General features: G+C 33.9%; 1 protein-coding gene across 12 annotated transcripts; it reads left to right on the forward strand.

Moving 5' to 3' along the window:
- The first annotated feature begins 162 nt into the window (after positions 1–162).
- Positions 163–27,636, forward strand: LOC130447140 (period circadian protein). Of its 12 annotated transcripts, none has more exons than XM_056783804.1 (23): positions 203–292; positions 13,940–14,068; positions 14,147–14,227; positions 14,287–14,459; positions 15,597–15,716; positions 15,928–16,079; positions 16,146–16,353; positions 16,468–16,680; positions 17,203–17,388; positions 17,873–18,036; positions 18,139–18,258; positions 18,472–18,636; positions 18,953–19,173; positions 19,261–19,425; positions 20,114–20,240; positions 20,354–20,572; positions 20,639–20,846; positions 21,603–21,964; positions 22,294–22,386; positions 25,761–25,940; positions 25,995–26,159; positions 27,118–27,252; positions 27,314–27,636. In XM_056783804.1, the coding sequence occupies exons 2-23, from the start codon at positions 13,959–13,961 to the stop codon at positions 27,401–27,403; spliced, it is 3,657 nt and encodes a 1,218-aa protein (XP_056639782.1). In that variant the 5' UTR covers positions 203–292; positions 13,940–13,958; the 3' UTR covers positions 27,404–27,636. The 12 variants fall into 12 exon arrangements, with proteins under 12 accessions (XP_056639785.1, XP_056639786.1, XP_056639782.1 ...); XM_056783806.1 differs by having other exon boundaries at positions 18,472–18,618; XM_056783807.1 differs by lacking the exon at positions 22,294–22,386 and having other exon boundaries at positions 163–292; positions 18,472–18,618.
- Positions 27,637–27,851: the final 215 nt, after the last annotated feature.

The following is a 27,851-nucleotide window of genomic DNA, read 5'->3' on the forward strand; positions in this document are numbered from 1 at the left end:
TGTAATTAATAAACGTGAAGGTAACGTTGACCGCGATCTAAACTGAATCGTAAGTCACGTTGCTGGCATCGTGATCGAATTGCATCGATCTCTTTTTACAAAACGTTTTACGCGTTAACACTCTCTCCTTCTTCGCACGTTTTTCCCGTTTTTCGGCAGTGACGATCATCAGTTCCTCATATACCTTCTCCAGTGACAATCGGCCTAAGTGTTTTATCTATTTCGAAAAATTTTTAATACGAATTTTCTCAAAATGCCCCCCAACCATTAAAATTGGACGCATATAACAGGGGTGAGTAGATTTCAAGACTTTACATTAAAAAAAAATATTTTTCTCACTGATAATACACTGAGAAAAAGTATATGTTTCCGTAAAAAGTACTATACAGAGTGATTTCGTTCAAAAATAAACCGAAAGTACCAAAAAACTTACAGGGTGTTTCGTAACTAATTAAAAAAATACCAAAACCGAGTTACAGGGTGTTTAATTAAATCAAAGATACGTATGATAGGGGGGAGTTGGGTGGAATTTGGGAAAAATCAAATAATTATTTACCCTATCGTATTTTATGTACAAGGACTGTCTTACTAATCATTAAACCATTTTAATAGATACTATATAAATAATTGTGAAGCTGTTTACATAAGACAACCATCGTAATATTTCGAAAATAGATTCGACAGTCATCAATTAACTAATCATTGAATTAAATATGACATTTGTGAATTAGTTTTTCTTAATATACGAGGTGTGACTAAAAAAATAGTGACACTGACATTATATTTTGCATCCATGCATTTCTTGTTGCTTTGAATGTAAAATTCACGTTAAGAAACACACGTAAGTAGCACGGTACGAAATCAGGCGAATAAGGAGAACGGACTAACATTACAATACCAAATTTGGCTAAAAATTTGTATTGAAAATGAAAATATGATTCTTACAATGCCCGTCGTACATTTAGGTCACGGTCGTTGTTTTTTATTGGATTTCGAGACGGTGGAAACAAATTTAGTTCCGTGGAAGATTCAAAAATGGATCGAACGTCATCCTTTCAATGCCCGTCGTACATTTAGATCACGGTCGTTGTTTTTTATTGGATTTCGAGACGGTGGAAACAAATTTAGTTGCGTGGAAGATTCAAAAATGGATCGAACGTCATCCTTTCAATGCCCGTCGTACATTTAGGTCACGGTCGTTGTTTTTTATTGGATTTCGAGACGGTGGAAACAAATTTAGTTGCGTGGAAGATTCAAAAATGGATCGAACGTCATCCTTTCAATGCCCGTCGTACATTTAGGTCACGGTCGTTGTTTTTTATTGGATTTCGAGACGGTGGAAACAAATTTAGTTGCGTGGAAGATTCAAAAATGGATCGAACGTCATCCTTTCAATGCCCGTCGTACATTTAGGTCACGGTCGTTGTTTTTTATTGGATTTCGAGACGGTGGAAACAAATTTAGTTGCGTGGAAGATTCAAAAATGGATCGAACGTCATCCTTTCAATGCCCGTCGTACATTTAAGTCACGGTCGTTGTTTTTTATTGGATTTCGAGACGGTGGAAACAAATTTAGTTCCGTGGAAGATTCAAAAATGGATCGAACGTCATCCTTTCAATGCCCGTCGTACATTTAGGTCACGGTCGTTGTTTTTTATTGGATTTCGAGACGGTGGAAACAAATTTAGTTGCGTGGAAGATTCAAAAATGGATCGAACGTCATCCTTTCAATGCCCGTCGTACATTTAAGTCACGGTCGTTGTTTTTTATTGGATTTCGAGACGGTGGAAACAAATTTAGTTCCGTGGAAGATTCAAAAATGGATCGAACGTCATCCTTTCAATGCCCGTCGTACATTTAGGTCACGGTCGTTGTTTTTTATTGGATTTCGAGACGGTGGAAACAAATTTAGTTGCGTGGAAGATTCAAAAATGGATCGAACGTCATCCTTTCAATGCCCGTCGTACATTTAGATCACGGTCGTTGTTTTTTATTGGATTTCGAGACGGTGGAAACAAATTTAGTTGCGTGGAAGATTCAAAAATGGATCGAACGTCATCCTTTCAATGCCCGTCGTACATTTAAGTCACGGTCGTTGTTTTTTATTGGATTTCGAGACGGTGGAAACAAATTTAGTTCCGTGGAAGATTCAAAAATGGATCGAACGTCATCCTTTCAATGCCCGTCGTACATTTAGGTCACGGTCGTTGTTTTTTATTGGATTTCGAGACGGTGGAAACAAATTTAGTTGCGTGGAAGATTCAAAAATGGATCGAACGTCATCCTTTCAATGCCCGTCGTACATTTAAGTCACGGTCGTTGTTTTTTATTGGATTTCGAGACGGTGGAAACAAATTTAGTTGCGTGGAAGATTCAAAAATGGATCGAACGTCATCCTTTCAATGCCCGTCGTACATTTAAGTCACGGTCGTTGTTTTTTATTGGATTTCGAGACGGTGGAAACAAATTTAGTTCCGTGGAAGATTCAAAAATGGATCGAACGTCATCCTTTCAATGCCCGTCGTACATTTAGGTCACGGTCGTTGTTTTTTATTGGATTTCGAGACGGTGGAAACAAATTTAGTTGCGTGGAAGATTCAAAAATGGATCGAACGTCATCCTTTCAATGCCCGTCGTACATTTAGGTCACGGTCGTTGTTTTTTATTGGATTTCGAGACGGTGGAAACAAATTTAGTTGCGTGGAAGATTCAAAAATGGATCGAACGTCATCCTTTCAATGCCCGTCGTACATTTAGGTCACGGTCGTTGTTTTTTATTGGATTTCGAGACGGTGGAAACAAATTTAGTTGCGTGGAAGATTCAAAAATGGATCGAACGTCATCCTTTCAATGCCCGTCGTACATTTAGGTCACGGTCGTTGTTTTTTATTGGATTTCGAGACGGTGGAAACAAATTTAGTTGCGTGGAAGATTCAAAAATGGATCGAACGTCATCCTTTCAATGCCCGTCGTACATTTAAGTCACGGTCGTTGTTTTTTATTGGATTTCGAGACGGTGGAAACAAATTTAGTTCCGTGGAAGATTCAAAAATGGATCGAACGTCATCCTTTCAATGCCCGTCGTACATTTAGGTCACGGTCGTTGTTTTTTATTGGATTTCGAGACGGTGGAAACAAATTTAGTTGCGTGGAAGATTCAAAAATGGATCGAACGTCATCCTTTCAATGCCCGTCGTACATTTAAGTCACGGTCGTTGTTTTTTATTGGATTTCGAGACGGTGGAAACAAATTTAGTTCCGTGGAAGATTCAAAAATGGATCGAACGTCATCCTTTCAATGCCCGTCGTACATTTAGGTCACGGTCGTTGTTTTTTATTGGATTTCGAGACGGTGGAAACAAATTTAGTTCCGTGGAAGATTCAAAAATGGATCGAACGTCATCCTTTCAATGCCCGTCGTACATTTAGGTCACGGTCGTTGTTTTTTATTGGATTTCGAGACGGTGGAAACAAATTTAGTTGCGTGGAAGATTCAAAAATGGATCGAACGTCATCCTTTCAATGCCCGTCGTACATTTAGATCACGGTCGTTGTTTTTTATTGGATTTCGAGACGGTGGAAACAAATTTAGTTGCGTGGAAGATTCAAAAATGGATCGAACGTCATCCTTTCAATGCCCGTCGTACATTTAAGTCACGGTCGTTGTTTTTTATTGGATTTCGAGACGGTGGAAACAAATTTAGTTCCGTGGAAGATTCAAAAATGGATCGAACGTCATCCTTTCAATGCCCGTCGTACATTTAGGTCACGGTCGTTGTTTTTTATTGGATTTCGAGACGGTGGAAACAAATTTAGTTGCGTGGAAGATTCAAAAATGGATCGAACGTCATCCTTTCAATGCCCGTCGTACATTTAAGTCACGGTCGTTGTTTTTTATTGGATTTCGAGACGGTGGAAACAAATTTAGTTGCGTGGAAGATTCAAAAATGGATCGAACGTCATCCTTTCAATGCCCGTCGTACATTTAAGTCACGGTCGTTGTTTTTTATTGGATTTCGAGACGGTGGAAACAAATTTAGTTCCGTGGAAGATTCAAAAATGGATCGAACGTCATCCTTTCAATGCCCGTCGTACATTTAGGTCACGGTCGTTGTTTTTTATTGGATTTCGAGACGGTGGAAACAAATTTAGTTGCGTGGAAGATTCAAAAATGGATCGAACGTCATCCTTTCAATGCCCGTCGTACATTTAAGTCACGGTCGTTGTTTTTTATTGGATTTCGAGACGGTGGAAACAAATTTAGTTCCGTGGAAGATTCAAAAATGGATCGAACGTCATCCTTTCAATGCCCGTCGTACATTTAGGTCACGGTCGTTGTTTTTTATTGGATTTCGAGACGGTGGAAACAAATTTAGTTGCGTGGAAGATTCAAAAATGGATCGAACGTCATCCTTTCAATGCCCGTCGTACATTTAGATCACGGTCGTTGTTTTTTATTGGATTTCGAGACGGTGGAAACAAATTTAGTTGCGTGGAAGATTCAAAAATGGATCGAACGTCATCCTTTCAATGCCCGTCGTACATTTAAGTCACGGTCGTTGTTTTTTATTGGATTTCGAGACGGTGGAAACAAATTTAGTTCCGTGGAAGATTCAAAAATGGATCGAACGTCATCCTTTCAATGCCCGTCGTACATTTAGGTCACGGTCGTTGTTTTTTATTGGATTTCGAGACGGTGGAAACAAATTTAGTTCCGTGGAAGATTCAAAAATGGATCGAACGTCATCCTTTCAATGCCCGTCGTACATTTAGATCACGGTCGTTGTTTTTTATTGGATTTCGAGACGGTGGAAACAAATTTAGTTCCGTGGAAGATTCAAAAATGGATCGAACGTCATCCTTTCAATGCCCGTCGTACATTTAGATCACGGTCGTTGTTTTTTATTGGATTTCGAGACGGTGGAAACAATTTTAGTTGCGTGGAAGATTCAAAAATGGATCGAACGTCATCCTTTCAATGCCCGTCGTACATTTAGATCAGGGTCGTTGTTTTTTATTGGATTTCGAGACGGTGGAAACAAATTTAGTTCCGTGGAAGATTCAAAAATGGATCGAACGTCATCCTTTCAATGCCCGTCGTACATTTAGGTCACGGTCATTGTTTTTTATTGGATTTCGAGACGGTGGAAACAAATTTAGTTCCGTGGAAGATTCAAAAATGGATCGAACGTCATCCTTTCAATGCCCGTCGTACATTTAGGTCACGGTCGTTGTTTTTTATTGGATTTCGAGACGGTGGAAACAAATTTAGTTCCGTGGAAGATTCAAAAATGGATCGAACGTCATCCTTTCAATGCCCGTCGTACATTTAGGTCACGGTCATTGTTTTTTATTGGATTTCGAGACGGTGGAAACAAATTTAGTTCCGTGGAAGATTCAAAAATGGATCGAACGTCATCCTTTCAATGCCCGTCGTACATTTAGGTCACGGTCATTGTTTTTTATTGGATTTCGAGACGGTGGAAACAAATTTAGTTCCGTGGAAGATTCAAAAATGGATCGAACGTCATCCTTTCAATGCCCGTCGTACATTTAGGTCACGGTCGTTGTTTTTTATTGGATTTCGAGACGGTGGAAACAGATTTCATTCCTCGGAGATCTGGAAACTGTATAAACTTCTTTTTTCTTCGTAATAACAGCACGTGGTACTGCAAGTCGTTATTGCCACGCGAGTTGGTAAAGCACGTCCGTCTAATTCTCCAAATTTAGCATTATGCGATGTCTGGCTGAGTCAGAAGTATTTTTACATCTTTCATCACTTTATTTTTGACTCTTTCCGGTCCATTTATCGTATTTTGTTCGTTTCGTTCTAAATAAAAAGTTTCGTTTCTATTTTTATAAGGTTACGGTGCTGCAACGTGCTTTTTGTGCTACCTTCTGGACGCGTCGTGTCACGGACAGATATTGTTTCGTAAACGTTCACCGCCGATATTCATCTTGTTCTAAACAGCATCGTATTCCAGATGCACCTTCTTGACATTATAGTTACACAATGAACAATTCAATTAAAAATGACATCCATCAATATTTTCAAGACACTAATTATTGTTATGTATAAAATTTTCTTCAAAACCGATTTTACGAATCGGCTTCGATGAAAATACCGTATCAAGAAATGTCATATGTCATTTCATGTTACGAATTATTCACCGTTATACGGGATTCTCCCAATTTAGAGCTGTAAAGTCCAAGGTAAGTGCTACTACATAAGCTTGTCCTAGAATCTTTAACTTCTGTATGACGATATAACCTATAATTGGTCAGTGGGCCAAAACCAGGAAAAAAGAAATCTTTGAATGAATCGAAGATCGTAACTCATTTAGCTGTCATCCATTTTATCAAAGAAGGAGACTTATCAAACTTTTTTCGACGAAAGTGTATGAAAAAGAAGACGAAGACTCTGGCAGTTACATCCATTTCACTTTCTGGACTTTTTGAAAAATATTAATAAAACAACTGTTTCTCCACTTTTGCAATTCATTTTGATCAAATCACCCGAACCAATAAATTTGGAGCTTCATAAAAAGCGATAGTAGATTGTGGAAAATGTGCTTCACGAACTGTACGTTTTTCACAACCTGAAAATTCGTTGTTTATAATACAGAGGGTATCAAAAATTTCTCCAATTTTCTAATTAATTTTGGTCATATCGCCCGAACTAATCAACTTAACTTTTCGTAAAAAGCGACAGTAGATTAAGGAAAATGTGGTTCACGATCTATACGTTTTTCACGCCCCAAAAAATTCTTTGTTTATAATACAGAGGGTATCAAAAATTTCTCCAATTTTCCAATTAATTTTGGTCATATCGCCCGAACTAATCAACTTAACTTTTCGTAAAAAGCGACAGTAGATTAAGGAAAATGTGGTTCACGATCTATACGTTTTTCACGCCCCAAAAAATTCTTTGTTTATAATACAGAGGGTATCAAAAATTTCTCCAATTTTCCAATTAATTTTGGTCATATCGCCCGAACTAATCAACTTAACTTTTCGTAAAAAGCGACAGTAGATTAAGGAAAATGTGGTTCATGATCTATACGTTTTTCACGCCCCAAAAAATTCTTTGTTTATAATACAGAGGGTATCAAAAATTTCTCCAATTTTCCAATTAATTTTGGTCATATCGCCCGAACTAATCAACTTAACTTTTCGTAAAAAGCGACAGTAGATTAAGGAAAATGTGGTTCACGATCTATACGTTTTTCACGCCCCAAAAAATTCTTTGTTTATAATACAGAGGGTATCAAAAATTTCTCCAATTTTCCAATTAATTTTGGTCATATCGCCCGAACTAATAAACGTATAATTTCGTAAAAAGCGACAGTAGATTAAGGAAAATGTGGTTCACGATCTATACGTTTTTCACATCCCAAAAAATTCTTTGTTTATAATACAGAGGGTATCAAAAATTTCTCCAATTTTCCAATTAATTTTGGTCATATCGCCCGAACTAACAAACTTAACGTTTCGCAAAAAGCCATAGTAGATTGAGGAAAATGTGCTTCACGATCTATACGTTTTTCACGCCCTAAAAATTCGTTGTTTATAATACAGAGGGAATCAAAAATTTCTCCAATTTTTCAATTAATTTTAGTCATATCTCCCGAACTAATACACTTAACGCTTCGTAAAAAGCCATAGTAGATTGAGGAAAATGTGCTTCACGATCTATACGTTTTTCACATACCAAAAATTCTTTATTTATAATACAGAGGGTATCAGAAATTTCTCCAATTTTCCAATTAATTTTGGTCATATCGCCCGAACTAATAAACTTAACGTTTCGTAAAATCGTAAAAAGCGACAGTAGATTAAGGAAAATGTGGTTCACGATCTATACGTTTTTCACACCCCAAAAATTCTTTGTTTATAATACAGAGGGTATCAAAAATTTCTCCAATTTTCCAATTAATTTTGGTCATATCGCCCGAACTAATCAACGTATAATTTCGTAAAAAGCGACAGTAGATTAAGGAAAATGTGGTTCACGATCTATACGTTTTTCACATCCCAAAAAATTCTTTGTTTATAATACAGAGGGTATCAAAAATTTCTCCAATTTTCCAATTAATTTTGGTCATATCGCCCGAACTAACAAACTTAACGTTTCGCAAAAAGCCATAGTAGATTGAGGAAAATGTGCTTCACGATCTATACGTTTTTCACGCCCTAAAAATTCGTTGTTTATAATACAGAGGGAATCAAAAATTTCTCCAATTTTTCAATTAATTTTAGTCATATCTCCCGAACTAATACACTTAACGCTTCGTAAAAAGCCATAGTAGATTGAGGAAAATGTGCTTCACGATCTATACGTTTTTCACATACCAAAAATTCTTTATTTATAATACAGAGGGTATCAGAAATTTCTCCAATTTTCCAATTAATTTTGGTCATATCGCCCGAACTAATCAACTTAACTTTTCGTAAAAAGCGACAGTAGATTAAGGAAAATGTGGTTCACGATCTATACGTTTTTCACGCCCCAAAAAATTCTTTGTTTATAATACAGAGGGTATCAAAAATTTCTCCAATTTTCCAATTAATTTTGGTCATATCGCCCGAACTAATAAACGTATAATTTCGTAAAAAGCGACAGTAGATTAAGGAAAATGTGGTTCACGATCTATACGTTTTTCACATCCCAAAAAATTCTTTGTTTATAATACAGAGGGTATCAAAAATTTCTCCAATTTTCCAATTAATTTTGGTCATATCGCCCGAACTAATAAACGTATAATTTCGTAAAAAGCGACAGTAGATTAAGGAAAATGTGGTTCACGATCTATACGTTTTTCACATCCCAAAAAATTCTTTGTTTATAATACAGAGGGTATCAAAAATTTCTCCAATTTTCCAATTAATTTTGGTCATATCGCCCGAACTAACAAACTTAACGTTTCGCAAAAAGCCATAGTAGATTGAGGAAAATGTGCTTCACGATCTATACGTTTTTCACGCCCTAAAAATTCGTTGTTTATAATACAGAGGGAATCAAAAATTTCTCCAATTTTTCAATTAATTTTAGTCATATCTCCCGAACTAATACACTTAACGCTTCGTAAAAAGCCATAGTAGATTGAGGAAAATGTGCTTCACGATCTATACGTTTTTCACATACCAAAAATTCTTTATTTATAATACAGAGGGTATCAGAAATTTCTCCAATTTTCCAATTAATTTTGGTCATATCGCCCGAACTAATAAACTTAACGTTTCGTAAAATCGTAAAAAGCGACAGTAGATTAAGGAAAATGTGGTTCACGATCTATACGTTTTTCACATCCCAAAAAATTCTTTGTTTATAATACAGAGGGTATCAAAAATTTCTCCAATTTTCCAATTAATTTTGGTCATATCGCCCGAACTAATAAACGTATAATTTCGTAAAAAGCGACAGTAGATTAAGGAAAATGTGGTTCACGATCTATACGTTTTTCACATCCCCAAAAATTCTTTGTTTATAATACAGAGGGTATCAAAAATTTCTCCAATTTTCCAATTAATTTTGGTCATATCGCCCGAACTAATCAACGTATAATTTCGTAAAAAGCGACAGTAGATTAAGGAAAATGTGGTTCACGATCTATACGTTTTTCACATCCCAAAAAATTCTTTGTTTATAATACAAAGGGTATCAGAAATTTCTCCAATTTTCCAATTAATTTTGGTCATATCGCCCGAACTAATAAACTTAACGTTTCGTAAAAAGCGACAGTAGATTAAGGAAAATGTGGTTCACGATCTATACGTTTTTCACATCCCAAAAAATTCGTTGTTTATAATACAGAGGGTATCAAAAATTTCTCCAATTTTCCAATTAATTTTGGTCATATCGCCCGAACTAATAAACTTAACGTTTCGTAAAAAGCCATAGTAGATTGAGGAAAATGTGCTTCACGATCTATACGTTTTTCACATCCCAAAAATTCTTTATTTATAATACAGAGGGTATCAAAAATTTCTGGCAACCACATCCATCCCACATTCTGGACTTTTTGAAAGGAGCCGGTCTAATAGACCAGTTATAAACACTGTGATCCCCATAAATATTCTTGGGACGACATTTTCTATGATATCCCAATATGCATATCTATTATTTATATATTTATCCCTCCAAGTTTCACCAATTCCAATCAAATCCGAAAAATCTCAATAAAACACCCGTTTTCGATCTATTCATAGAAATAAATCTCGTAATTCGCCCTTATAATCGAAAATTATTTATAAACATCCGTTGTACAACCAACAAAAACCGATCATTATCATTAAATAACCGCCAATCGCAAGTTTCCGATGCAGATTCAAACACTAGATTCCTTCGAATTCCCTTTTCGGGTTTTTCTATATTTATCCCGTTCCTTAAAGTTATTTTCCATTGTTTTTATCCGCCCCACTTCGTCTCGTCGACTTTTAAAAACGCCCCGTCAACGCCGTTCTAAATATAATGTGATTGCACAATGTAGTCGTTCATTAATTCTAGTGACAGCCATCATCAATTTCATTCGCGATCGAACGATTTCCTCTAATTGGACGAAAAATCGATATTTGTACGAATAAAACGTTCGTTGTCACTTACTCCATTCACAGATGTGATTTGAAAGTGCCGAAGAGATGCCAATTCGAAACCGCTGCTAAGGTTTTTATTTAATTTTTTTTTATATTCGAAAATTGCGGGCGCGCATTGATTACCGCGGGGATAGCAACGCGCTCAGTAGAGTATTTTCGGTGTTTTGCTTATTAACCAAACGTATTTTGTGAGATATAGGGCTTCAAAGTTTACTCTTATTGTATTTTTCGCGATCGATGATTTTCCGCTTATCTCCCGTACTAATAAACATACGGTTTCACAAATAGGATTCAAAGAAATAGAAAAAAATTATTTCACGAATTTATGTTGTAAATATTTATAATCTATTATGTACAGGGTGTAAAAATTTATTATTATTATTGAAATTATCATTACTGATATCAGTATTTTTCTAATTATCTCCCGAACTATTAATTTTAGACGGTTCTATTTCAATTTTATAGTAAAAGCGAGTACCATTTTACAAAAATTTGTGAATTGCACAATCGGTTTATCACTGGCGACTGAGATACAAGACATTAAAGTTTATCGAAATACTTAAATAGACATTTTTCTAATTTATCTCCCGGACTAATAAACTTAGTGTTCCATAAAATGTAGTAGCAGTTAATTTAAAAGCTGCTTAACGAATCGTGTCCATTTTTTATATCACAAATGTGCCCAGTTTATGATATACAGGGCGTCGAAGTTTTCGATTAATTTATTTCCACTATATTCGACCTTATCTCCCGAACTATTAATTATAGACGGTTTTATTTCAACTTTATAATAAAAGCAGGTACCATTTTATAAAATTTGTGAATTGCACAAACGGATTATCACTGGCGACTGAGATACAAGACATTAAAGTTTATCGAAATACTTAAATAGACATTTTTCTAATTTATCTCCCGGACTAATAAACTTAGTGTTCCATAAAAAGTAGTAGCAGTTAATTTAAAAAAGTTAATTTAAAATATACGGGGCATCCAAAAAAAAAATGCTAAAATTATTTCTAATCTCTCATATCTCCCAAACTAATGAGCTTGGTGTTTCATGATAAGCAGTAATAGCTTAAGGAAAAAGTGCTTCACTAACTATATATATTTTACAATATAAATATTCTTTATTTATGATACAGATGGTATCCAAAATTTTTGTTTCAATTCATTTTGGACATATCACCCGAACTAATAAATTTTGAGCTTCGTAAAAAGCGGTAGTAGATTGAGGAAAAGGTGCTTCACGAACTAACCGTTTTTCACACCCTAAAAATTCGTTGTTTATACTACAGAGGGAATCAAAAATTTCTCCAATTTTTCAATTAATTTTAGTCATATCTCCCGAACTAAAACACTTAACGCTTCGTAAAAAGTTGTATTAGATTGAGAAAAATGTACTTCACGAATTATACGTTTTTCACACCCTAAAAATTCGTTGTTTATACTACAGAGGGAATCAAAAATTTCTCCAATTTTTCAATTAATTTTAGTCACATCTCCCGAACTAATACACTTAACACTTCGTAAAAAGCGGTAGTAAATTGAAGAAAATGTGCTTCACGAACTATACATTTTTCACAATCTGTCTATTCATTGTTTATAATACAGAGGGTTTTAAAAATTTATCAACTTTCCTAATTAATTTTAGTCATATCACCCGAACTAATAAACTTGTAACTTCGTAAAAAGTTGTATTAGATTGAGAAAAAGGTGCTTCACGAATTATACGTTTTACACAAACTGAAAATTCGTTGCTTATAATACAGAGGGTTTTCAAAATTTATCAACTTTCCTAATTAATTTTAGTCATATCACCCGAACTAATAAACTTGTAACTTCGTAAAAAGTTGTATTAGATTGAGAAAAATGTGCTTCACGAATTATACGTTTTTCACACCCTGAAAATTCGTTGTTTATACTACAGAGGGAATCAAAAATTTCTCCAATTTTTCAATTAATTTTAGTCACATCTCCCGAACTAATACACTCAACGCTTCGTAAAAAGCGGTAGTAGATTGAAGAAAATGTGCTTCACGAACTATACGTTTTTCACATCCTAAAAATTCGTTGTTTATAATACAGAGGGTTTTAAAAATTTATCAACTTTCCTAATTAATTTTAGTCATATCACCCGAACTAATAAACTTGTAACTTCGTAAAAAGTTGTATTAGATTGAGAAAAATGTGCTTCACGAATTATACGTTTTTCACACCCTGAAAATTCGTTGTTTATACTACAGAGGGAATCAAAAATTTCTCCAATTTTTCAATTAATTTTAGTCACATCTCCCGAACTAATACACTCAACGCTTCGTAAAAAGCGGTAGTAGATTGAAGAAAATGTGCTTCACGAACTATACGTTTTTCACATCCTAAAAATTCGTTGTTTATAATACAGAGGGTTTTAAAAATTTATCAACTTTCCTAATTAATTTTAGTCATATCACCCGAACTAATAAACTTGTAACTTCGTAAAAAGTTGTATTAGATTGAGAAAAATGTGCTTCACGAATTATACGTTTTTCACACCCTGAAAATTCGTTGTTTATACTACAGAGGGAATCAAAAATTTCTCCAATTTTTCAATTAATTTTAGTCACATCTCCCGAACTAATACACTCAACGCTTCGTAAAAAGCGGTAGTAGATTGAAGAAAATGTGCTTCACGAACTATACGTTTTTCACATCCTAAAAATTCGTTGTTTATAATACAGAGGGTTTTAAAAATTTATCAACTTTCCTAATTAATTTTAGTCATATCACCCGAACTAATAAACTTGTAACTTCGTAAAAAAATGTATTAGATTGAGAAAAAGGTGCTTCACGAATTATACGTTTTTCACAAACTGAAAATTCGTTGCCTATAATACAGAGGGTTTTAAAAATTTATCCACTTTTCTAATTAATTTTGTTCATATCACCCGAACTAATAAACTAATAATTCCCAATCTCCCGTACTAATAAAACAACGATTCGACACGTAGATTAAATGCTTCAAAGTTTGTGTGAATTTCAAAGTTGAAATTCTAAAAATTTCTCAAAATAGATTCACATTTACCATTTACGTAAATAATTTTCTTTGAAATTCCCATTAAATATGTGACAGTCGTAACATAAACGTGTAAAATAACGTGCGGCGGCCCAATCGAAACGTATCGAGACCTATTTCCAGCACGAAAATAAATTCGAACTCTATAGAATTATTATTAAACCGTTGATATCGACGAAAAAAATTCCGATAATTGGATTTATATCGAATGTCTGATTATTTCCATTCCATCACTCAAAATAAACAAGTAAAATTGATCATGCGTAGTTAAAATTCATGTTATTTTCATTGCAGACATCGTTATAGACAATTTATGGAATTTAAAGGTAAAAATATGGAATCAAAATCGGTAACTAACAGTAACGCAAAAATCTCCGATTCTGGATACTCGAATAGTTGCAGTAATACAAATTCGCAAAGAAGGTACATTCATAACCTCAAATTTCCGCTACAACCTTCGTACAAATCGATTTTCATTCGTAATAATCGATTGTTTTTTAGCGCCAGTTCGAAATCTATACACAGCGGAAGTAATTCGAGCAGGAGCAGCGGATACTGCGGAGCCACCAATCCAGATGGAAGGTAATTGAAAATATTTCAAAAAAAAAATAAAAATTTATACGGAATTATTGTTGTTTTAGCGTGGATACTGGTCCGCAGCCACCGAAACGTAGCAAGGAACATAAAAAGAAAAAAACAAAAGCGAGTATGGTTTCATCTCTTACTACCATCGCCGGATCTACTCTAATGCTTGCTCCTAGCACAAATTCCACTCAGGATAATATGAAGGAAATTGCGCCGGAGCCTCTTATAGGTTAGTTTAATTTTTTTTTCAATTATTACTTTCTAAAAAATTTGAGACGCAACAATATGTAGAAGAAGAATTATTCGAAATCAAATTTTTGTTGCCCGAAATCGGATTCCTCGGATGCCCTTATCAAAATCCGGCCCTGTCGTCATGTTATGTTAGTCAATTCTTTCCCGGAAAACTTTTTCTATTCGAAACTTGTTCATATCACCATGTATATACAAATTTGTGTTCAATTTAAAACTGAAAAGTCGTCTCATCTTTCCGTTACTTTGAATTTTCCGTAGCACGTTTATTCCATAAAATATTTAACTCACTATAAGATACAGATTATTCTAAACTTGTTTATATCACCCTGTATATTCAAATTTATGTTTACAACGTCTTAATTTGAGCCGATATTTTCTAGAATTGTCTTTATAAATAATTCTCCCTCTATTTGATATAAACTATTCTCAATTCGTTTACATCACCCTGTATATACAAATTTATATTTAAAAACAATTTCAAACTAGAAAATCTTTTCATCGTCGGCTAAGTATTTCTCTCATTATATAATTTAATATCTTAATTTGGAAGTAAAATCTCAAATATCAGCGAATTCATCGAAGATCTGGCAACATGCGACTAGCTAGAATGTAACATGCCGAGATATATGTATACAAATCATATGGTTAATATTAAAGATAGAGAGAGAGAGAGAGAGAGTTTGTTCGAATAGGCCCGAGAGTTACTGATAGAGAAAGAATATCTCTCTCTACCGTATTTTGATTGGATTGCCATGACGTTGATTATAATTGCGGGAGTGGCCAACTAATACTCTTTCTCTCTCGTACATTATTACACTCATATGTCGCTCTCTCTATCTTTAATAATAACTTATGATACAGACATTTTTCGTTTTCTGAGAATTCTGTCGGGACCACGAATTGGAGTGATTTGAACGAATAATTTATATTAATTGTATCGTGCAACGTGGCAGCTGATCTTGAAAAATGACCTCGTGTTAGAGCGATGTTGCCAAATATCCGTGTTATTTTATATACTTTTTCAAGCCGAGATATTAATATTCTGGGTCGTTCCTGAGTTAATCAAGATGGTACTTCGAGTAAAAAATATTAGATTTGAAATTAATTGTTACAGGAATCGATGTGGCTCTACCTTTAACTGCACCCGAAGATCCAATCGTTAACGAAACCATCAATAAAACCGACTCTGACATTAAGTCCTGCCCTGATATATTACAAACAGATATTGTTACAGGTAATAGCTTCGATTAGATCAACATTTAAAAAAAAAAAATATACTCTCATCACATCCAACCCTGTACGTTCTACTCCTTCACATAACCACCATATTGTACAATGGGAAACTTGTGGCTATTACCCCATACATCGTATTGTTTTTTTTCTGCAAAACTAATAATAAACACGTCGACTGCCGTGTTAAAAATAACGTTAATTTATTTCGACAGTTAATACGACGCCACCCTGTACGACGTTTCACAGCGACCCGGCTATCAACGTCAATAAAAATGCCGAAGAAAAAGAAAATCTACAACCGGAAGTTGAAGTTGAACCGGAAAATAAAACTAAATCTAATAAAGTTTATACGTACCGACCCGAGGTGATTTATTAAACAATTAAATATTTTTTCACGTTTTTTTTTTTTTTAATTTTATTTTTATTCCAGGACGGTTTTTGTTGCGTTATATCTATGTACGACGGCGTGGTATTATACACGACGCCCAGTTTGACTACAGTACTGGGTTTCCCAAAAGATATGTGGTTGGGACGGTCTTTTATTGATTTCGTCCATCCCAAAGACAGAGAGACCTTTTCCAGTCAAGTTACTACCGGTGTCGCTATACCTCTGGTCAATTCGGAAGGGAAATACAAAGGTAAGCGATACGTATACCGGATGTCCTCCTTTAAATACTCAATTCGTCGTAAATTTAAAGTTTTTTTACGGGGACGTTCGGTATATTCAAAAATTCGTATTGTTATGTTGACAGATTACAAGAATTGCCTATACGTATGCCTCAGGAGATACAGGGGATTGAAATCATCGGGATTCGGTGTTGTTGATAAGGCAGTTTCCTATCAAGCTTTCCAATTAACCGTGAAATTCAAACATTTTTCCGACGCTTCGGAAACAAAAACTTTGGAAATTAACAGCGGCATGTTCCTGGTCGTAGCTGCCGTACCAGTTTATTCTTCGTATAAAGGTAAGCGTGTCAAAAAATACTTTTTTGGGACACACTGTATATTAATTGACATCGACATTTGACGTATTGCCGTCGATGAAAGCTATCGGACAGAATGACTTTGACAATTGACAGTTGTTATTAAAATTTTAACAAGAAATTTGTAGTAATAAATTTGGCAACGCTGCAACTTATTAACTCGGATATTAGAATTCTTTTTCGGGGTAAAGCGATCGAAAACATTGAATTGTCTTAAAATGACGTCATTTTGAAAATTTCCAAAAGGAAATATGACCTCCGACGCTGCTATAGTATTTTTTACAATCTAAAAAAAATGCCTTCACTACAAAAGACCTATTTATTGCAAGGGCATTGTACAGGGTCGCACAATGAAACATAATCCGACACTAACCTAACCTAAACTCTCACGTTGATATTACATTTCTTATACCCCTCGTACTTACACATCTGAGAGAGAATGTTGATATAAAAATCCATTATTTCGATTAGATATTTAATTTTGGGACTTTATTTTTGTTGTAGTGCCAGAAGAAAAACGAGAATCGCCAAAATTTGGTATGAGACATACCGCATCTTGTATATTTAGCCACGTGGATCCGGATGTGGTAACAAATTTCGGTTTTTTACCGCAAGATATGTTAGGAAGATCGATTTTCGATTTTTATCATCCGGAAGATATGCCTTTTCTCAAAGAAATATACGAATCTGGTAAGTCTAGACAAAGATATTTATAAAAATATTTCTAGAGATTCAAAAAAAAACTTAATTTGGCAACGTCGCAATATTGTTTAATAGACTTACTGGTAAAAGTTTCTCCTTTCATCAATAAGAAAAAATTTCAAAAACGTACAAATATTCAAAAGTGTCAATATCTATTGAATAGCCCTCGTATATTAAATAGTATATTTACGCAGTGGATAATTTTATTGTAACAAAAAGCAAAATTGGCAAATGAAACTACCGTGGGAAATTATTGAAAAAAACCGATTATAATAAAACTTGAATTAGAAGATTTGTTATACCGGGTGAGTCAGAAAGTGTTTCCAAATTCAGATAATTTTTTAAATAATTTTCTTCGCAATTATTTTAATAAAACTCCGTTATCAATTAATGTTGAATTAAACGGCAACGTTACGGGGGCGTTCCAAAAAGTAAATACGTTTTGGGTTTAAATGTATTTTACGTATTTCAGTGATGAGAATGTGCCAAATAAATGGATCAGTATATCGAAGTAAACCTTATAGATTCGCAGTACAAAACGGCACGTTCGCGAAAGTCGAGACGGAATGGTCGAGTTTCATCAACCCTTGGTCCAGAAGTTTGGAATTTGTTATAGGATTTCATAGAGTTATAGAGGTAAAAAAAAAAAAATCACTAGAATCCTAATCTGGTTTATACGGAGTATAGATAAAAAGGGGACATTGGCGTATTTATAAATATTTTTTTGTAATTATTCAGGGACCAATCAATCCCGATATTTTCGAGCCGCCACAAATCGAAATAACGAAATTGGTATCAGAAGAAGTTGTTAAACAAAGCAAAATTATCAAAGGAGAAATTTTACTATTATTAAATAAGGTAATTAAAACGTATTACTCATATTTACATATTAGTCTGTTGGTAAAATATTAAAAATTCGTAAATTCTTACTTAACCGAATGCTTTTTGCGAATCAATAAAGCCGCCTGCTTTTATTCGAACTAAAATGACTTATTCCTCGCTATTTTTTTGTGTAAATTCATTCTATACAAAATATTTTTAATTTTGATATAAATTTTTTTTAATTTTCAGGAATTGCCTCGGCCCAACGAGGCGGTAAAACACGAGGTATCCAGGCGATGTAAACACCTCGCGAATTTTATGGAATCTCTAATGGACGAAGTGAAAAAAACGAATTTAGAATTAGACTTACCACAAGAAATTGATCCTACCATCTCGGTAAGTTTGAAAAAAATGGTAAGTTTGTTTTTTTCAGTTTTTTTTTTTCGGCTTCCAACAAGAAACTTAACAAAATCGCCGAAGGATTTGGGTTAACATTAACATTTAATAAATTTAAAATCAGTCTCATCAATTTCTCATAATTTGGGAAATAGGGATACATTTGGCAACAGCGCTTTTTTTTATTTCTAACTTCATTTATCAATATTCAAATAACCTCAATAATCTATAATTAACGAACTATTTTTAAATAACTAATTTGCATGGCACTTATTAAATCATAACCAAACTTTTCAGTTTAATTTTTAAGACTTATTTAATAAATTGTTTTCAGGAACGCGACTCTGTTATGTTGGGTGAAATATCACCGTATCACGATTACTGCGATAGTAAATCGTCTTCCGAAACGCCCCCTAGCTACAATCAACTGAATTACAATGAGAATTTACAGAGGTTCTTCCAAAGTAAACCCATAACTACGGTTTCCGAGGAAAGCGGCAATGGCGTACAAAAAGATATAGACGTCGAAGTCAAAGTTTCACAAGAAAATGAACGGTAAGAATTTTATATTTAAATTTAATTAAGTTAGGTTTTAGGTTACGTGAAATCGTTTCACGAAATATTCAATTAATTTTTTTCCAGGAAATGTCTTTCTTCAATACAAAACAGTGGTACTTCTCGAAGCGACAGCGCTGGAAATTTGAGTTCCGTCAGTAATCCAAATATTGAAAGCGGAACCATCAATACCAACACGTCTAACGGAGATTCTTATATATCGCCCTTGTTAACGGAATCTCTACTCGTCAAGTAAGTAATCGATCAAATTTTTGATTAAAAATAACTACGAACGATATCTAATAAGAATCACTCTGTATGTTAACGAAATTGAAAAGATCTTTTCGTTCACCACTCGTATTAGTCGTAATGTTAAAAGTATACAGAAAATTTTAATAGAAAATAATTGTACTTAAATAAAATTTGGACGAATCTATATTTAAAAATAAAAAGTTGCTTTTAAAATACTGAAAATGTTAACTTACTTTTTATTTACAATCGGCGGCCATTTTGTAAAACTATTTATATATTATAATGACACAGATATAGTTGTATTATTACACTGATGAACCCACATATAAAAACACGACATCTATTTAAACACATTCACTTCAATAAATAAAATATAATAAATATAAAAATCGAAAGAATTATCAAATATACACCAACAAATAAAATTACCACGACGATGAATCACCAACAAGCAGAAGTAAAATCACTGTAGTAGTGTTACCAACATAAAATCTACAGCAGTTACCAACTTATTTTTTATTTAAGCTAACAGAGCCATCTGGGGAAACGTGAAACAAAAGTATTACACATTGACCTTGAACCGTCTCGCAGGAGAACGATCGATTATATTACGGGGGCGCTTTGAAAATTAGTTAAATAATATAAATAAATTTGAACGATTGATTTATTTTATTGCGTTTAATTACAGACATAATGAAGATATGGAGAAAATAATGCTTAAAAGACACCGCGAACACAGATCCACCATTAAGGATAACAAAAAAGTACATAACAAAAACAATCTCGAAGACAGGAACGTTTCGGATAAAAACGAAGTGAGTAATCAAATAATACGGGGGGCGGTTGCGATTTAACTCGAACAAATAATAATTAATCGAAATTTTATATAATTATTTATACGGTAAAAGTGAGGTTATGAAATTTTCAGCAGTTTTGTCCGGAGTACGCGCACGGCGTCAAACGCAGCGGCACCCATTCCCAGGACGGAGAAAATCACAAGATTTCGAAACACAAACACCAATCTTGCGGCGCGACGAATTACAAAGAAGAACCGGCGGCGGCGTCTCCCGTAAAACCGATAAATATTCAATCTCAACAAACCACAACGACTTTATTTTGCACCGAACAGCCGATGTACCAATCGGGGGTAAGGAAATTTATCGACTTTAAATGAATTTTCTGTATTAATTTTATGCGTTTGTTTATTTTCTAGTTGAACGATATTAATCTATGGCCGCCTTTTTCCGTTACCGTCACCACCAATACTCATACGAATGCGGCGAATACCGCGCTCGAAAATCCCGCACTTCCGGCGAGTTTGAGCACCGGCGTGTACCCCCTGTATTATATTCCGACCGCGCATCAAAGGACGATACCGGGACATTTTAATGACACTATTTTACATGGATCTCGATATCAAGGTGAGGAATTGAGTGGAAATTATTTTTTTTCGAGTGGAAGCACCAACGATTTCCAATCTCTTTGTTCTTTTCAGCTATTAAAAACTGTTTGGTAGGTTTATAGGTTTTGTGTATATATATTTTGATTTATTACACTTTTACTTTCTGTTTTTTACGGCTCTAGAATTATCCGGAACTTCCAACTTTAATATTTTCACTTTCACGCACTTCTAGGAGTTGTTAAACTCTCGCGAAAGTTTTTATAAACTTTTTTTCACTTTAACTCGGGTTTTCCCAACTTTTATTCGATTTAGGACAATTTTAAAAGTTGCCAGTACTTCCAACTTCACTATTTTCCCCGCGAAATATCAAAATCAGTATTTTTTCACTCTCGCGAACGTTTTTATAAACTTTTTTTCACTTTCACGCACTTCTAGGAGTTGTTAAACTCTCGCGAAAGTTTTTATAAACTTTTTTTCACTTTAACTCAGGTTTTCCCAACTTTTATTCGATTTAGGACAATTTTAAAAGTTGCCAGTACTTAATATCAGTATTTTTTCACTCTCGCGAACGTTTTTACAAACTTTTTTCACTCTTAAACAAGCTTTTTCACCATATAAACCTTCTCGATAAGTTTTAGAATTGTCCGCTAGAGCCATTTCCTTCTATTCAGTCATTTCTGAAAAAAAAATCGAGTTTGAATAATACGGGAGATGTTATAAAACAAATATTTTCCAATTATCATTAAATTAATTAATTTTTTTTTTCGTATTCCAGTTCAATACATGCCCGCCAATATGATCTACAATTACAACAACGCCCTCTATCCGACGTCGCCTTTTATATGTCCCACCGTTCCAATGGTACCTTTACCGATGGTGCCGCCTCCTATAAATTCGATAAATCCGACGGCTGACGTTCGACCCCTTAACCAGATGCAATCCTTGAACGATATAACGAATCCGGGTTGCGTACCCGTCGTTTCCGAACACAAACCTAACATGCCGAGCACTCCGCTCCCCACCCATACTCCGCACACTCCGCAACAATTCCAAAGACCGGCGTCCCAAGCTACTTCCGTTAAAGCGGAACCCGGAAGCGTCATGGGGTCCATAGCTTCCGCCAGCGGTGCCAATAAAGTGAGTTTTTTTTTTTTATTTTAAAATACTAATTTCGTTTTGAACGTTATTTGCCATCGAAAAATATCTAATATACAAACAATAGAATAAAATACTCGCTCCAGTTGTTAAAATCAGACAATTTCCTATCGGTTGTGTAACTACGTCAATAACTTTAATTATAACACAACGTGGCAACTATGTTAAACGTCTGTCGTATGTTTTTACATACTTTTCTTATGTTCCTTTTATATACGGGGGAAGGGGGACGATAGGGGGGAAAATACGAATCGTGTAAATGATTATTTTGTATTTCGAATGAAATTAAAGAGAAAAATATATTTTTGTAGGCTTTATCAGAATGTTCCCGTAAGGATTTATGGTTACAATCGCCGTTAGTTAGTCCGCCAGATGGCGAGACGGAGCTATATGTACAAAACAAGGTTAAATTTTTGATTTATTATGTATGTGTGTCCGTTATTTTTGTACATTGATGTTGGTTTTGATGTTTTTGTGTATAAAATTACTGAAATTAAAAAAAAAGAACAAATACTTCTTTTAATGACATACGTTCATTTGAAAAATCACTCAGGCTGAAATAATTGAAATATTGAACTGAAATTTTCACGAAATGTCCTCGAAGGATCATTGTATGATGAAAAAATTCAAAACGTCGCTAACGGTCTCGGTTTTGGAAATACGAGTGTTTAAAGTTGCTCAAGTATAAATGAAAGACACGCGTTCGTTTGAAAAATCACTCAGGCTGAAATAATTGAAATATTGAACTGAAATTTTCACGAAATGTCCTCGAAGGATCATTGTACGATGAAAAAATTCAAAACGTCGCTAAGGGTCTCGGTTTTGGAAATACGAGGGTTTAAAGTTGCTCAAGTATAAATGAAAGACATACGTTCGTTTGAAAAATCACTCAGGCTGAAATAATTGAAATATTGAACTGAAATTTTCACGAAATGTCCTCGAAGGATCATTGTATGATGAAAAAATTCAAAACGTCGCTAAGGGTCTCGGTTTTGGAAATACGAGGGTTTAAAGTTGCTCAAGTATAAATGAAAGACATACGTTCGTTTGAAAAATCACTCAGGCTGAAATAATTGAAATATTGAACTGAAATTTTCACGAAATGTACTTGAAGGATCATTGTACGATAAAAAAATTCAAAACGTCGCTAAGGGTCTCGGTTTTGGAAATACGAGGGTTTAAAGTTGCTCAAGTATAAATGAAAGACATACGTTCGTTTGAAAAATCACTCAGGCTGAAATAATTGAAATATTGAACTGAAATTTTCACGAAATGTCCTCGAAGGATCATTGTATGATGAAAAAATTCAAAACGTTGCTAAGGGTCTCGGTTTTGGAAATACGAGGGTTTAAAGTTGCTCAAGTATAAATGAAAGACATACGTTCGTTTGAAAAATCACTCAGGCTGAAATAATTGAAATATTGAACTGAAATTTTCACGAAATGTCCTCGAAGGATCATTGTATGATGAAAAAATTCAAAACGTTGCTAAGGGTCTCGGTTTTGGAAATACGAGGGTTTAAAGTTGCTCAAGTATAAATGAAAGACATACGTTCGTTTGAAAAATCACTCAGGCTGAAATAATTGAAATATTGAACTGAAATTTTCACGAGATGTCCTCGAAGGATCATTGTACGATAAAAAAATTCAAAACGTTGCTAAAGGTCTCGGTTTTGGAAATACGAGGGTTTAAAGTTGCTCAAGTATAAATGAAAGACATACGTTCGTTTGAAAAATCACTCAGGCTGAAATAATTGAAATATTGAACTGAAATTTTCACGAAATGTCCTCGAAGGATCATTGTATGATGAAAAAATTCAAAACGTTGCTAAGGGTCTCGGTTTTGGAAATACGAGGGTTTAAAGTTGCTCAAGTATAAATGAAAGACATACGTTCGTTTGAAAAATCACTCAGGCTGAAATAATTGAAATATTGAACTGAAATTTTCACGAGATGTCCTCGAAGGATCATTGTACGATAAAAAAATTCAAAACGTTGCTAAAGGTCTCGGTTTTGGAAATACGAGGGTTTAAAGTTGCTCAAGTATAAATGAAAGACATACGTTCGTTTGAAAAATCACTCAGGCTGAAATAATTGAAATATTGAACTGAAATTTTCACGAAATGTACTTGAAGGATCATTGTACGATAAAAAAATTCAAAACGTCGCTAAGGGTCTCGGTTTTGGAAATACGAGGGTTTAAAGTTGCTCAAGTATAAATGAAAGACATACGTTCGTTTGAAAAATAACTCAGGCTGAAATAATTGAAATATTGAACTGAAATTTTCACGAAATGTCCTCGAAGGATCATTGTACGATGAAAAAATTCAAAACGTCGCTAACGGTCTCGGTTTTGGAAATACGAGTGTTTAAAGTTGCTCAAGTATAAATGAAAGACACGCGTTCGTTTGAAAAATCACTCAGGCTGAAATAATTGAAATATTGAACTGAAATTTTCACGAAATGTCCTCGAAGGATCATTGTATGATGAAAAAATTCAAAACGTTGCTAAGGGTCTCGGTTTTGGAAATACGAGGGTTTAAAGTTGCTCAAGTATAAATGAAAGACATACGTTCGTTTGAAAAATCACTCAGGCTGAAATAATTGAAATATTGAACTGAAATTTTCACGAAATGTCCTCGAAGGATCATTGTACGATAAAAAAATTCAAAACGTTGCTAAAGGTCTCGGTTTTGGAAATACGAGGGTTTAAAGTTGCTCAAGTATAAATGAAAGACATACGTTCGTTTGAAAAATCACTCAGGCTGAAATAATTGAAATATTGAACTGAAATTTTCACGAAATGTACTTGAAGGATCATTGTACGATAAAAAAATTCAAAACGTCGCTAAGGGTCTCGGTTTTGGAAATACGAGGGTTTAAAGTTGCTCAAGTATAAATGAAAGACATACGTTCGTTTGAAAAATCACTCAGGCTGAAATAATTGAAATATTGAACTGAAATTTTCACGAAATGTCCTCGAAGGATCATTGTACGATGAAAAAATTCAAAACGTCGCTAACGGTCTCGGTTTTGGAAATACGAGTGTTTAAAGTTGCTCAAGTATAAATGAAAGACACGCGTTCGTTTGAAAAATCACTCAGGCTGAAATAATTGAAATATTGAACTGAAATTTTCACGAAATGTCCTCGAAGGATCATTGTATGATGAAAAAATTCAAAACGTTGCTAAGGGTCTCGGTTTTGGAAATACGAGGGTTTAAAGTTGCTCAAGTATAAATGAAAGACATACGTTCGTTTGAAAAATCACTCAGGCTGAAATAATTGAAATATTGAACTGAAATTTTCACGAAATGTCCTCGAAGGATCATTGTATGATGAAAAAATTCAAAACGTCGCTAAGGGTCTCGGTTTTGGAAATACGAGGGTTTAAAGTTGCTCAAGTATAAATGAAAGACATACGTTCGTTTGAAAAATCACTCAGGCTGAAATAATTGAAATATTGAACTGAAATTTTCACGAAATGTCCTCGAAGGATCATTGTACGATGAAAAAATTCAAAACGTCGCTAAGGGTCTCGGTTTTGGAAATACGAGGGTTTAAAGTTGCTCAAGTATAAATGAAAGACATACGTTCGTTTGAAAAATCACTCAGGCTGAAATAATTGAAATATTGAACTGAAATTTAGAAGAGTTGTTCTAAAAGAATCATTGTATGATGAAAAAATTCAGGACGTTGCAAAGGTTCGCGGTTTTGGAAATACGAGGGCAACTATCTGCCGTTATTAGTTCTTATGTTTTATATTTTGGTATTTTTTAGATAAGTGAGCCAGCAGTAATAAACCAACCTACACAATTTAGAAATAACATCGTCAATAATACCGACGAATCCAGCAGTTGCTATTCATCTTCTTATTGGTCGTTTTTAAAAACCGACGGTGGATCTGGATCGAATGACGATTCCAACGTTACAGAAAATAAATCGAATAAATACGAAGAAGTGAGTGAATAATCGATTAACTTGTATACACATTTTATATTTCGATGTTTTCAGAATACGTGGAAAGGTCGTAAAAATTGTCCAATCAGAAAAAAAGAACCTCCATGGTTAGAATCGGTGGACGTATCTCCGGATTTAGTATACAGATACCAAATGGTATTTAGAGATTTGGAAGATATACTCGAAGCGGATTTAAATTGCCTTAAGGAAATTAGTCAGGTAAAAAAAAATATTAATTTCCTCATAGTTTACTTAATACATCTTTTTATATTATGTTTTCCTTGATAAATCGTTTTGATTTTAGGTCTCTTTTAGTAGAAAATTAGTTTTTAAAAAAAATAAAAATAATAAACTAATTTTCTATCAAAAGAGACCTAAAATCAAAACTATTTATCCAGAAAAACGTATACAATGCCTAAGAAGTTATTTTATTAACGTTTCGACTTGTTTCGGTCTATTTTAAAAATAATTAGAATTTTAACTTGGAGCTCAGAAAATTTCTCAACAAAAAGAATACTAATCATAATAATACTCACCTCACCCACTTTTTTCACCAATATTTGAATCCACAGGTGCTGGAAACACGTTTTAGCTTTTTCATAATGGTCGTTAAAAATGAAAACACAATAGTAAAACTTAATACCACGATTGGAATATAATATTTAATTAAAAAAAAGGTTTAATTAGATCACTCTATATTCCAATAAATTAATACGGAAAAATCACTTGTTAGTAGTGCAATGGCGGGGTCTCACTATTCTCGCCATTATTTATTCATATTTCACGCAGTTACACTCCAAATTATTAAAACTATTACAATTATTATTCAAATAAAGTTTTAGTTGAACTTTATCGGTGAATTAAATTATTGAATGCAAAACTCGGCACGATATTTGTGTTAACTTTCGACAGACGCTAAACTTCGTTTGCAAATCTTAAACTGATCGTATGATGGCTGGTAGTTAGGATGTTTTACTATATGTCATAAGAACTTCCGGTTGTTATCTAATTGGTCGATGGCGTCGAACGCAGATCATCGATTTTAACGATTGTGTGATGTAGAGCACAGGATTGGCCGAAGGAATAAAAGAATATGAATTTTTAGTTTAAATATATTTTCTAATGATATCGCGTTGTCATTTTGAAAATTTTATGTTGTTTTTTTATTTGATTTTAGCCCGTATTAGTTAACGATCAACTTAATCAGCTATACATAGATATGGAATTAGAAGGGCTATCAAAGAAATTGGCATTAGATGAAGGAATTACTTCTAGTAGTAGTAGCGACGAAAATTTTATTAGTATTTCCAAGGTATAATTTATTTATTTATATAGTTATCTAATTGTTTGTTATTTTTTCATTATTCTTTTAGTCTAAGAAAAAAAGAAAATCCTACAATTCTTTGATGATGATTTATGAAGAAAACGCCCCGTTACCTTCGCCCGTGAAACGTTATAACTGAGATTGTCTCACATTTTTTTTATATTAAAAAAATTGTACAAAAAAAATGATTTATTAATTCATAACTATACAATTAATAGATGTAATAAAGGTTATACATATATTTTTTACGAAATTTATAAATTCCATTCTATTTTCAGCGTAATTTAATCAAAAACACATTATTAATAGAATGTTTGTATTAGATTTTCAACTATTTATATAAAATAAATTTGACGTTTACATTTATCAAAACTTTCTTTCTAATTTATTTATTCCTACCAAAAAACCTTACGTCAATAATAAGATACGGTCCTGATCACGCAAAATTAATGGCTTACCAAGTCACAAAACAAATGGGAATATTTTGACAGATCAAACCACAGAACTTAATGAGAATTCGATATAAATTTGTAGTTCTATTACTACAAATAAATTTATGGAGCACACTTGTAACTAATTCCACTTTA

Source organism: Diorhabda sublineata, chromosome 7 (assembly GCF_026230105.1).
Source record: "Diorhabda sublineata isolate icDioSubl1.1 chromosome 7, icDioSubl1.1, whole genome shotgun sequence".
NCBI lineage: Eukaryota > Metazoa > Arthropoda > Insecta > Coleoptera > Chrysomelidae > Diorhabda > Diorhabda sublineata.